The sequence below is a fragment of the Mya arenaria genome, chromosome 12, assembly GCF_026914265.1.
Source record: "Mya arenaria isolate MELC-2E11 chromosome 12, ASM2691426v1".
NCBI lineage: Eukaryota > Metazoa > Mollusca > Bivalvia > Myida > Myidae > Mya > Mya arenaria.
In genome coordinates, this window is record NC_069133.1 from 39088865 (window position 1) to 39102678 (window position 13814).

General features: G+C 35.8%; 1 protein-coding gene across 1 annotated transcript in view; it reads right to left on the bottom strand.

Annotated features, from left to right (window-relative positions):
* Positions 1-10009, bottom strand: part of LOC128212068 (matrix metalloproteinase-21-like) — a 39660-nt gene extending 29651 nt beyond the window's left edge. The window contains exon 1 of the mRNA XM_052917314.1: positions 8599-10009. Coding sequence (XP_052773274.1) covers positions 8599-8772 — 174 coding nt within the window. The 5' untranslated portion in view covers positions 8773-10009. The remainder of the gene's footprint in view (positions 1-8598) is intronic.
* Positions 10010-13814: the final 3805 nt, after the last annotated feature.

Sequence of the window (13814 nt, forward strand, 5' to 3'; positions counted from 1 at the left end):
TCAATACTCTTGCGCAACCAGGCGCTTTGCACCAACAAGCCCGGATATATGATACAGTTGATAACTTTAAAACTCTTAAACTTGATAACTTATTTAGTGTTACTTGCAGAATACTAGACATTCCTTACATTGAAGGTAAAAAGGTCAATATTGTGCGTTTTTTCAGCACTGACATAACATTTGATTTAACAGTCATACATATCATTGGCTGCATTTTTAACATGCATTTAAAGATACATTTCTTTCAAATTTATACCCTATCTGTGTGCGTTTGACTAACCTACTTTACATTTGTAGGTTAATTTGATTTGAATGACTCAGAATAAAGGTTAATTGGATTGATATCTGCAAACATGCATCATTATTTATATACACTGTTTCAGCGAAGAAGAAAAAATAACGACAAAAAATGTCTTTATTTTCAGACCAACTTTTATATTTTTTAGGATAGGGGAAGGGGTAACTACCATGTTCGTAAAGACTGGTAGAATCAATCGGAGCATCTCGGCAATTTTCCATCCGAAACAACACATCATCGACGTTGTTTATGGACGGTTTACAATGCCATTTTTAATTCAACTACGCAGTAAGAAGATCCCGTAATAATTTCAATTTACTTGTTAAACAGAAGGACTTTAGCTTCAGAATCTTTAACTATTTATGCAATTATATACTTACCATGAATCAATTTCAACTTCGTTATACCACAGGTTTAAAGGTCCGTGGTTAAACAAACTATACGTCAAAACAATACAATTAATTGATATTACTAATATTAATTTTACGAACTACTTCTCCTGATATACCGGCATTCATCCGAGGTTGTTCACGACGGCTAAATGGCCGAGGAGTTCCGAATGCGGAACAATATGATAAACAGCCGTCGCCTTTAAGTGTGAACCGTTCAAGTAATATCATTTATGAGCCTGACCTAAATCAAACGTTTTATTGACAAAATGTATGGTGTGTGTGTGTGTGTGTGTGCACAATAAAATATTATATTTCATTCCTTTGATAACAAAACTAATCTTTCTGAAGATTTGTGAATGGAATATTTTATGTGATGAACGCGTTTAATTGACTAACCACAAAAATGTGAAAAAGAACGATATTTTAATAGCTGGTTTGTTAAGGCAATCCATTCTGTTGTGTGCTAGGGCACTTGTTAGTAATACATAAATACAAAAAGCGTTTCAACTTTTGACCTTTAACCTTGATTTTGACCTATGCGGTACGACCTGGGTCGTGTGTGCGACACACCAGCTCGTCATAGTAAACCTTCATGGCAAGATATTTAAAACTACTATAAATGCATGGTCAATATTCAGCCTGTTTAAGGGTTAGTCCAGAAATGTGTCGCGCACATGACTCAGGTCGTAACATGAAAGGTCAAGATTAAGAAAAATCTTTGCCGAAAAATTATCTTTTTTTTTCAAACGTTAAAACGCTTTTAGCCATTATACATCATTTTCCGGACGTTAATCAAGCAAGCGATCTGATTTTTTGTCAGCAGTCTTACATCATTTGTTTCCAGACAATAACGCAAACATTAGCTCAAAAAACACAACATAAAAAAGTTGTCTAAACGGTCAATCTGTGAGAGTTCAGCCAAACGAAATAGTTATTAGCATATATATATTTCTTTTTTGTATATCAAAGACACTAAATATCTTCAGATGTGTTGTTTATCTCATTGTATGTACCCAAAATGGTTTTAAACAATATTTTAGTGACAAACAATGATTCAGATGCCTGTGGTTATTAGTTATAGCCTAAGCAGATTTTGAATTCAGTTAAAGGGACATGCTCATGGTTTGTAATGGACTTTCTATTACGGGTGTTAAATAAAGTGTCAAATCAATTAGTGTTAACACTTAGATACTGACAGCTTCAACAAATGTTAGTGTATGCTCAAATAGTGTCGTTGAAGTACATCATTTCTAAAACAATTGCTTCCGCAATTCAGCAAAAGATTGTAGCGTGATTGGTTGATTGACATCATTACGTGATGCTTTCAACGTATTTAATAAAACTAAAAACCGGGCTCCATCCCGTTAAAAACAATTTTTTTTCTCATTTTAATTGTATTTTTTCTTTTGCATTTTCGGTATCAAAATGGAAAATAATCATAAGAAGAAGTGTTTTCAGATGCAGTTTATTTTTAGTCCAAACTCATGAGCGAGTCGCTTTAATTGAAATAATCTTGCTATTTATCAAAACATAATTCTAAGAATAAATAAACGATATTCAACGAAATAAAGTGACACAAATAAAAACAAGATAAATTCTGCCTACTCATACTATTAATCACACGTGCCTTTATTATTGTTAGCCAATGTTACTTTGACAATATTTGAAATTACGAAATTTTAGCATTTTTCTCTGACATAACAGATATTTCAATGTTATTAATTACAACGACGTATCGCTTATACGAGTATATGACGGGCTGCATTCACGATTAATAAAACAACAGTGTCGACTTGTCAATTGTGTCGTTTGCCCGTGTTTTACAAGAACATGTATGTATTATACATATGTAAAACGTAAAATTTAGTTCAAGCCATTAATCATTCAGGGTTTTTACGGTGTTTAAATAAAAATTAAGTCACAAGCCTGTCGTAAATGCATCTTAGAGGCACACAGCAAGCAAGGAACGACTTTTTTTTCAAAAGTTTTTTTTTATGACTATAATCTTTCTTCTTAATATGTTCAGGTACATTTAGGTCACAGTCCTAACTACCAGCTGTCCTGACATTGCTGTTATTATGTTTGGAGCGATATGTGCTCATATTGGTTCTGTTGCATAGCCCCAAATCGTTTAAAATGTACATACACACCGGTTCCTCTGTGTTTGCATTGCCCTACCGGACTGCTACCCCCGTATTTATTTATGTATACTGTTAACGGTATGAAAACTACAGGGACATGCCCAGAATCCATAAATAAATCAATATATTGTTTGAAGTCAATAGTTCCAATGTCAAACATACACCAAACAAGAAATACAGCCCTAAATGACAACAAACATTATGCACCAGTCAATTGTAACCATGCCCCCCCCCCCCCCAGGTCCAGGGGTATACCGGGGATAGCTGGGGAAATGGGCCATGTTTTTACCTTCCAGGTGGCCCCGCAGTGCCGGGTGAATGCGGTGATTTTGTCCTCGCGCCAAATATAGCACGGAATGGGCCTTACCAAGGTCCCTTGGGCGCGGGGGCATTAAGCGGGGAAATTACCAGCAGTTCGTACCCACAGGGCGGGGGTTTTACCACGGGTTGGCTGGACCGAAAGTCAAAGTCCCCGCTATTCCCCGGACCAGGGGGGTGGGGGGGGGCGTGGTTACAATTGACTGGTGCATTACACTAGTATAAAACTATCATATCAAAATATCGTGTAAAATGATGAAAGGTGGGGTTAAACCATTGGCTTAATATAGTTTATTCACCTCGGTTGTCATCGTGGTTGTTGTGTAATGTGTTTCTTGTTTGTTCGTTTAATCTTTGTGATGAACAGAAAAGATCACTGTCAACAAGTCAAAAAATAGCTGGATTTCCGCTAGTCACTTTTTACGTTATTTTTTGTTTGTTGTTTTAACTGTTTGCTGTTATGTTTCGTTTAAATTCTTAAAATGAATAAATTGCCAATGACAGTGCGAGGAAAACAACATTTAAAAAAATAAACTTAATATATGACACGGCCACGTGAATTTAATCACCATCACGTGACATGTACAGCAAAGGGAAGTAACTGTTCGAGGAGTTTTGCCAGTAAAATAAGACAGTGCGGTTTTGCCCAGTTAGCTTGTCCATGTTCAAACAAGAACAACACGGATCGTGGGATGTGTATATTTCTAATAAAAAACACTTAGACACATAAATATTTACGCACATTTCTGGTTACAAAACTTAAGTGTTTGGTTACCGCGACTTCTGACATATCCGTCACCAGTGCCAAATCCCAGTATGCGAGTAGTTTCTACAAGGCCACTCATGTTGCGGTTTGTATGCATCACTAAATTATTTTCCAAAAGAAAAATTATGTAGGCGTTGGAAATAAGATAACAATTAAAAAAGAGGTCCCATATAGAAACACTAATCACAACAAAATAAAGTACTGTAAGAATTGCGTAACTAAAATTCATGTGACAATGTAATGCACCAGTAAATTTACCCCCCCCCCCTCCCCCAGGTCCGGGGATAGCCGGGGAAACGGACCATGTTTTTACCTTCCAGGTGGCCCCGCAGTGCCGGGTGAATGTGGTGGTTCTGTTTTCGCACCTAAAATAGCGGAAGCATTTGGCAGGGATTATACCAGTAGTTCGTCCCCGAGGGGCTGGGATTTTACCCGGGCTTGGCTGGACCGAAAGTCAAAGTCCCCGCTATTCTCCGGGCCGGGGGTGGGGGTGGGGTGGGGTCGGGGTTACAATTGACTGGTGTATAACATGTAAACAATCATCTTATGTCTCAGACAAAATTGGTTTGATAAAATGCCATTAACAAAAAATCGGGATAAGTTCAATTTGTTTGTGCAGTTTATGAAAACCTAAGTAAAATGAAGTTGGCGTTTCATAGGAACAAACAATAATAGCAGTGGCCTTATCGACCGTTAATAGCGCATGAGTCCAGACAGGAAATATTGAGATATTTTAACCAAATATCGGTGTTTGGTAAACCGCTATATGCGGTATTATATATACGATGTACGATATGTGAGATCCATCGAGATATAAACATAGCACAACATACATGGTACACAGCAACACTGAACTAACATGTGATATTATCTTTTTTAAGCTAGGCCTGTTATAGTCATTGACTAGTTTTCTAGTACTCGCTGCAAGTGGCCATGAATATCAGGGCGGCTCCAAGATTTGACATTAGAGGGGTGGACCGTAGGGGATGCCTTTCCCCCTGAACCCTCAAAAAGGGCTGTTAAAATGTAAAGGGTTTTTAGTGTCCCCCCTCCCCCCCCCCCCATAGCAAAATAATGCTAGCGATTAAACAAATTGTAAAGTCGTTTTTTACATAACATTTTTGGTGATACATGTGTGGTCAAATAAAATGATGTTTGTAAGAATTGTCGAAAAGGATTATGAGTATATTTATATATACCATTGAAGATTAGTTCGAGTTTATCTGTACATTTCTCCTGGTATGAATTGAAGTCAGTGGTAGATTATACTAACATAACATTTGCTGTACAAAATATATAACCTTGTGCTAAAAATATAGCCAAGTGCTATTTACGAGCATCAGAACTGTGTACTATATTACAGCTGAATAAATTACGAAGGTCCAATCCGGACCAAATTCTTGCTTTCTTGTTTATTTTGATTATTGAAAAGTCTCTGTATTGTTCAACCCAACGTTTCTTTTTTTTTTGGTAACTGTTATACATTCAAAATACACATGGAATTTAATGTTGCAGCATCTGACTAATATTACGCGCACTCGTGTGAGTTTGAAATAGCGTGCCGGGAGACCATTAAGACGGACGAATGGCGTATTTATTTAAGATATCAGACTATTACGGTCATAAAATGAGATAGACGTTTAAAGGGCCTTTAAAATTTGTCTGGAGTCGAGAGACAACCATATAAAAGGGTTACATAGCGAATTGTGATTTGATGCTGGCGGGGTATGCATTGCCTGCTGGACCTAATTGATGTAAAATTCGTACCTGATCTTGCAATCGGTATTATCATAAAAGCTGCATTCTCACAGATTGACAGATTTTACTTTTTTTAGTTTAATGTCTCAGACACAATTGAGTTGGGTATATGTAATTCAGGCATATAAGATAACTCACAGTAGAACAGATCTTATTTGTTTTGGAAAACTGTCAAAAATGCATACATCATTGACTTTATTCACGTTATTTGTCAGTTCTTAATAACAAGTAATCCGATTAGCTACATCGTTCTTAGATCCAATTAAGACCAATATTGAATACCAGCCATATATCCTCTTTCTTGGAGAATAAATTAGTCCCAACAATGGTAATCGACGAATGACATCTAAATGTTACACAACGAGAGGAGAGATAGATGATTCAGCCCCTGTTAGAGGGAAACCGACCGGGGTCTGCGTGCGTCACTTTGGTTCGGTTACAATGTGTTACCCCCACAGGCGACTCAGAGCCTTGATACAATCCGATGATAATCAAGAGCCGGATGGTTGCGGTCTTACTATAATTCAACAATTCCAATTGCATATTATACTGGTATCAGTTTAAGTGTCACTGAATAGAGCGGCTGTAATATCATTAAGATATCTACAAGATGAAGTAACCAAATTCTACTAGCTGTCATACCACAAGCAGATTAGAATTGATAATGGCACGTGAAAGGTCCTATCTTCATTTAGAACTATGCGCCGTGGAAGACGATTGAAATATATCAAAAATTCATCTTGCGTTTTACATCAAATAACCAACTTTTATTACAGCAGACAGTGCGAGGTCAGGGTCTCATAAAACAAGTTAACAATTACGTTATCGAAGTCAATTTAACATAAAACCATGCGCCATTATAGCAATATAGTATTGTTTTACTGTGAGAACCCAAAGCCCCGAAAAATATTGGTTAAAGGTATGCTACGAATTTCAGTGGACATTATTTTGTCTAGTCATACCATGAAACAGCCAAAAAATGTAATTATAAATTTGAGGGACGCTATAAATGAATATTGTTTAGGCAATGGTTTGAAATATTTACATTCGTATTATAGTGTTGAAAGTATTCGTATTAAGGAATTAATAGCATATATTTGAATTTAACTGTAAAGACATAATTCTGATTTGTATGGATTAAATATACGTAAAACCATTTAGGACGATTATTCATTTATTGCAATGACGAAGTCATTTTTGTTGACTTAGCATTATGTAATAGTCCTTATTTTTGGTCTTATAAACGATAAATTTGTTATGTCGTGCGCAGCCCGGCGCCGACTTATTCTTTAGAAGACAAAAAATAAATGCTACCTTTTGATGGTTCAGTGCAAAATGCCGCGCGAAATGCCTTTATATTATTAGTCAATGCGCATGCGTGAACTTCTTAATAACTGAATGAATAAAACCATTAAATGACTAAATGAAATTTCGGCGGTAAATTCTTTTTGATACTAAATGGAAATAAGGCTGTTTTGTACTCTAGGTAATGAGTTTTTGGTTGTCTCAATGATTAAGTGTGAAATCTGTCCGGCGATCCCATTTGAAGAGCCACGAACTGACTCATATTGTGAAGGATCTCTTCTCGTACAACAAAAACTTCGCTTGGAATAACTCGTTTACGTAGATGAGTTTAATAAAACGTTAAAGGTAGCCCTAAGGTCACCTTCAATTGGAATAAACAGCATACTCGTAAAACATGTACAGGTACCAACCTTGTTGTACAAGTCGATGGACACCGTACAACAATTAGTTATGGTGTTAATGTGAGGTTGTGTCGGTGGTCACCAAGTTTCGTCTGAGTTAGTATCCCGGTCACCACAACAATATACTACAACACTTTCGCCTGACGTCATTCATACCAGTGTGAATCATTAATATCAGTATTATAACTCGTTTCGCAATCGATGTAAAACAACTTAGTTTATTTTTGTTTGTAAAATATGCACAACATAATGACGGTCACTCGTATTATTTAAGTATCCTACTCATAAACATATAAATTGATCGTGTACCTTATTGCATGCTTCAATTAAACAAACTTTTCCCTAAATTCCCCTACATACGAGGTGTACACCCCCCCCCCCCTCTACACACACACACACACACACACACACACACACACACACACACACACACACACTAAACAAACAGAATGATCTCAACTCCCTACACTACTGAGCGATTTTAACACCCTATAATTCGGAAGAATCCGACAACACAACCTAATCTACCCCCACCTAAATCACACACTAAGTTCACCCCCTTACAACACACACTAATCCCCCCCCCTACAACATACACTTACCTCCTCCCACTACAATACACACTAATCTTACCCCTCTGCAATACAAACTTATCTTAAGCCAGGCCCATACAACACACAATAATCTCAACCTCCAACAACATACACTTATTATAATCCCCCTACATAACACAATAATCTTATCCACTACAACACACAATAACCTTAACCCCATAAACACACTTTTCTTAACCCCTTCAACATACACTAACCTTATCCCCCTACAACACACACTAATCTAAGCCCCCTACAACACACACTAATCTTAGCCCCCTACAACACACACTAATCTTAGACCCCCCCCCCTACATCACACAATAATCTTACACACACTAACCTTAGACCCATGCAACACACACTTTTCTTAACCCCCTACATCATATAAAAACCATAGACCCCCCCACATCACACGATAATCTTAACCCCGGCTCATATCACACAATAATCTTAACCCATCACATTACACAATAATCTTAATAACCCCATAAAACACACACTAATCTTAGACCCTCACAAAACACAATGATCTTAACCCTCTACAACACACAATGATCTTAACCCTCTACAACACACACTTTCTTACCCCCCCCCCCCCCCCTTACAACACACATTAATCTTACCTCGGCTTCCACCTTATTATGGACAGAGAGCATATGTCTTTGTCTCTCCTGCATAATTATGTCACTGTGGTCCCTATACTGGAAAAACTTCTCGCCAACCGCACAATGTAGCGTCCATATCAACACATTCAGCACATTTATTGTTGTCAATGGCCCTTCCCATTTACGTGCCATCGTCTTTTTTCCGAGCCAAATTGCAGAAATTTATGAACCCAATTGCCAAAAAAATTATGGGTATAATGTTCTATATAAATTTTAAAATCCAACAAGTGGTCACAAATGTTTCACGATTATGGTCCAGCTTAATCCCAAGTAAAATATTAGCCGTCGCTCACCTTCCATTCTGGCTCGCTCAGTCGTATTTTTATCACTTAGTTTAGTTACACTATAATCCTTTAATTTATTAGTTATGGTATTTCAAACTTCTCGTACTAATTTTCACCCGATTGGGATTTTTCAGTAACTTGTTGAGTTGTTTCACTCCCAGCTTGTTTTAATTATATACTGGTCCATATAATTTCTTGTACTATCACAAACAATCAATAAATAGTATATTGGTATTAACAAGTAACTATTCTTCAATACTTCAGAACAGTTTCTTCTTTATAAAATTCCAAGTCCGAATTCTGGTGACTATCCTGTGTGTGTCCTGTAAATGAGGAAGAATCTCAGTTAATATCACTCTGGATGTAATTTATTTTTTATATTATAACTTGTCCCATTACGTCCCAAAGTCACGTGGTCGTTTGGCCTCGCCCCCTTCTAGTGCACAGAAATAAAAGTGCATCATAGTAAAACCAAAAGCAGTCTACGTCGAGTCTCGTAGACGAACTAATTCGTTCACCGATGTTCATATGCTCAGATTTTAAACTTCTGGAGTATTTATTGCCGATCGTAAATCTGCTTCAAATGATAAAATCATTGAGTTAAGAGTATTTGTTTATAGTTGTGTACCTAAGATTCGAAAGTTATGAAATCTTATTTCACTTTAAATGCTTTTTTTCTGCAATTTTATACATTTTCTGTTGACAACAGATCATATTTTGTACATCCGATGACAAAATTACAAACACTCATTTAATGTTTAATGTTAAAATGCACATTTAAATTTTTAATTAAATTTCATTACAAACACAAATCACACTTTTAAACTAATCCAATGCTGAATTTTATTAAATCCGAATTTTATTCAATGGCAAAATCCACTAAAACTTATCCCATTGGTCTTCTGCTTAATTATTTGTCGTAAAATGTTATCAAAGTTTAAACGGTCTCAGCTATATATAAAATGGTATTAAACTAGTGTACAGTATTCCGTTTTTCAACCAACTCGTAGTAATTCATTATGCACTTTACAACGTAGCGTGCGAACCTTATCGCTTAGTTTACATTGCTTCACTTGCTAACCATTATTACATAGATAGATAGACATTTTCGCTATTGTATGGATCTCAGACACAACACAAATGTATCATGTTATTAGACAGACAACCCAGCGACTTAAATCATACAACTTTCTACTACTCAACAGTCAGTGTAGCACGCATGCTCGGAAAAAAATAATACGTGCAAGAACGAAGTCATTGTATATTCTGCGAGTATTAACAGATACTGTAGCTCACCCATTTCCTTGGTGTATTGTGTTGATAGATTGGGTATCAGAACGATTCTGGCCACGATTGTACTGTACAGTTTGTTTTTTATCAGTCGACGCAGCCAGCAGCAATCACTCCGTGTCTTTCTATTGTTTCCGATTATAATAAGTGCCGAAATGTACGCGCCGCGTTGTGCGATCCAAACGGAAACCTGTCTGCCTCGAAAATTATATTCTAGCGGATTCGATTTTGGGATAACGTAAAGCGTTAGGGTTATTTAGGGTCAGGGTTAGCTTTAAATCCCCTCCATCATTTAAATGATGCGAAAACATTTAAGTATATCACCTACCATTCTAGCTTGACTATATGTAAAGAGTGTTTATATTCTGATATCTTTTTAACTTTTCCAAGGCAAGAACAATATTTTAATAAACATGTTCGCATATTGAACGATTCTTAACCGATGTTTTGACGGTTTGAAAACAAATAATATATGTTCATTAAAGTTTAATATTTGTTTAAACGCCGCTTAAAAAGGTTCAGCAGTTTCCCAATTGCTTTACACTTTGTTTCTTTTTTTGTATGACGAGGCGCAATGAAATCGTACGAGTTTTGATGAGTAAACTTTGGGTGGATTTGATTTTGCGAGGTGTATACAATTTAGTCATAAACATCTAGGAGCTGCATTAGCCAACCTAGGCGTTTTTATTACAATTTTGGACAGGCCTGGATATACAGAAATTAAATCATTGAGTAATCGTCGCTTACTTTTGACGTGGGTAACATTTTATTAACGCAGTTACGTAACCTGAAATCAGACTTTAAGGACAAAAAGGCAATGGAAGAAGTGCAAAAGACGGACGTACTTAAGTTTGTTTACAATATGAGTCATAATCCGCCAGAAACGCATTAGCCGGAATAAAAAAGACCAGAAAATATCAATTTTGTCTGCGGCGCCGGGTTATATGCCACAAACTAGACGGTTCTTCATTCGGTTGTATCAGAACGTCAATTTGGGGAAATAATATTTACTTCTTCAAGTGTATATAAACACGCGACCGGGCAATTTATCGTTATTGTCAATTCTCAGTAGCACAGACTATCGATATTCGCGAGACGACAGCAGCCTTAATGCAAATTTTGACAACCGGGACTACAAAACTTCATAAAAGACTCAAAACTTCATAAAAGACTTAAAAAGTTCAACATGTTAAGATAACCGAATATATTTCAATAATGCTACTTAATTGTTTTAAATTAAACTAAACTTTTTTTATTTTATTTTTTAGTATTTAGTAAGTTATATTTAGCCGTTTTTTATTGTTCATTTGTTATTTATTTGATCTGATTATGAATTCTGTATTGCATGTTGGACTTTGCATTTTTTAAATAAAGTTTCAAAGTGTTTATTTTCTCCTTTAGAAATTGACGCAATGTTTATCGCTGTATGAATGGGTTACAAATTTAATGTTGCTAGTACCGTGTATAAAAATATAAGTACATTTTATGAAATAATCCCACATAATCTATTTTCAGTTTAAGCGACTATATATACAAACTACAATATATAGTTATACTATTGATTTAATCTTGCATCTTAGATAATAATCATATAATTATCTTCATGGTAAATGCTCAAAACCATTAATTTCCATTTCGTTTTTAATATATAAAATCAAACTGGATAAACAGTCCCTAACATTCATTCATTTACCATGGGTAGTTCAAATGAGGTAATTTACGTGAAATCAGGTTGAAATGTAGTATTTTATGATCTTGTCAATGACCGATTTAAAAAATGTTCTGTACTTAACTGGTCACAATCTCGTGTACATCAATGACACAATTTTTAAGCATGCAAAAGTAGACATAATCTTATTGACCACATAAATCTTCGTTAGAATTCTAATGTAAAAATGATTGCCAATTAGTTAGTAGACCAAAGAACAAAACGCTTCACCGTGATTCATGCAGGATTATCTTTAAGAGCGCGCAAACACGGTCATAGAGATAGCGGACACACACCCATCAGACATATTGCGATTCATAACCAGAAGAAAAGAGAAAGACAAGGTCAAATGCACAAGACCCAAGGTTACTTTATACTAATATCTTGCTAGTTTAAACCCAGTCACATAAGAGTATCGCCATGTATCAACCGCTGGGCTCTTGAAATATTGACAAAAAGGAAAATTCACAAGGTGTTAAGTGAGCAGGTATAAGAGAAAGGCCTTATAAGACATTTCTGCGTTACCAAGCGAATAAGATCACTTTTGGAACGCACCAAACTCACCTGTCAGCGATTTTGGCAATAAGATGTGTGTGCCTGTTTTGGATAAATCTTGAGAATGAGTCACTGTTAAGCTAAATACGTAAGCTCGTTTAATAGTTTGGTTTCAGATAAAACAGCAATTGTTTGAGTAATGTTTTATTTAAAATAATCAATTAATAACTTGTGGTTTTATTTTCCTGATTGCGCATTTAAAAAGGGAAAAGCAAGGTTTTAAATTCAAATATGTACATAGTCATCATGGTAAATTGGACAAACATGTTCTTGTGAAGATAAATGTATGATTATTTTTTTATCCGCTCGAATTTTTGCAAAATAATAAATATATGATTGTTTCAGGAAGATAACTTCGTTTTACTAGTTTTTCAATTTCAGTTATTTTCCATGCGCTGTGGCATCAAAAATGGCCGAGTACATGGATTTTAAAAAGGTCAAAATTTATAAAAAGGTTTTAAAATGCATTCAATTTGTCAATAATTAGTGTACTCAGATAACCATAGTTTATGTTATAAAATAGTTCTTCCCTGATTTTACCTTTCACAATGATTGGAAACAGATCAAAAGCAAGTATTTGGCTTTTTGAAAAAAACAACAAAAACTAATGAAATTGAAACAAACGCGTAGTTGAGTGCAAACACTCGTAAATGCTAATTTCTCCAGGCGTGTTGCTGTTTTATTTTACCAACACAATTTAAAGGGACACTCACATAGATTGGCAACGCTGTGCATCGTCCATTAGATCTACATTAAACTTTATTTTTATTGTTTTTATTCTAAATGCTATTGGTCTTAGCCACACTATATACCCAAATTTTAGCCAAGCTAATCATCACTGACCACAAAACCGGTTTCAGAATTGAGTGCGAGCACCTGCACTATTGTCTCTTTATAGCATTTGTAATATGGGCAAATATTTTTTACTTCTGTTTGTATCCCAGTTTTTGCAATCAAAATAATTAAAAGTACCCGACTTCAATGACAACTTTAGTGTTAAAGCTCGTGAACCCGCCAATGGGATCACCGTATAGATGGTGTCACAGTAGGGGCCATTTTTCTGTATATTGGTTTATTGGCTTAGGGCCATTTAGGGTCCATTATTATTATGAAACCTCCGAAACTGCCCATCAGGGTACTCAGATTGAAAATATGATAAGAGGGATCAAGGCGAGTAGATTAAGATCAATACACAGTATGGTATGTGCTTTCAGTACCTTAACCTCCATTAACGATACTTTTATTTGGGCCAGGAAAATATTTTTTTTATATAAGTTGCCATTTCTCAATCCTTATAAGTGTCCCTTTAAATATATAAGCGAATTGAACATCTATCA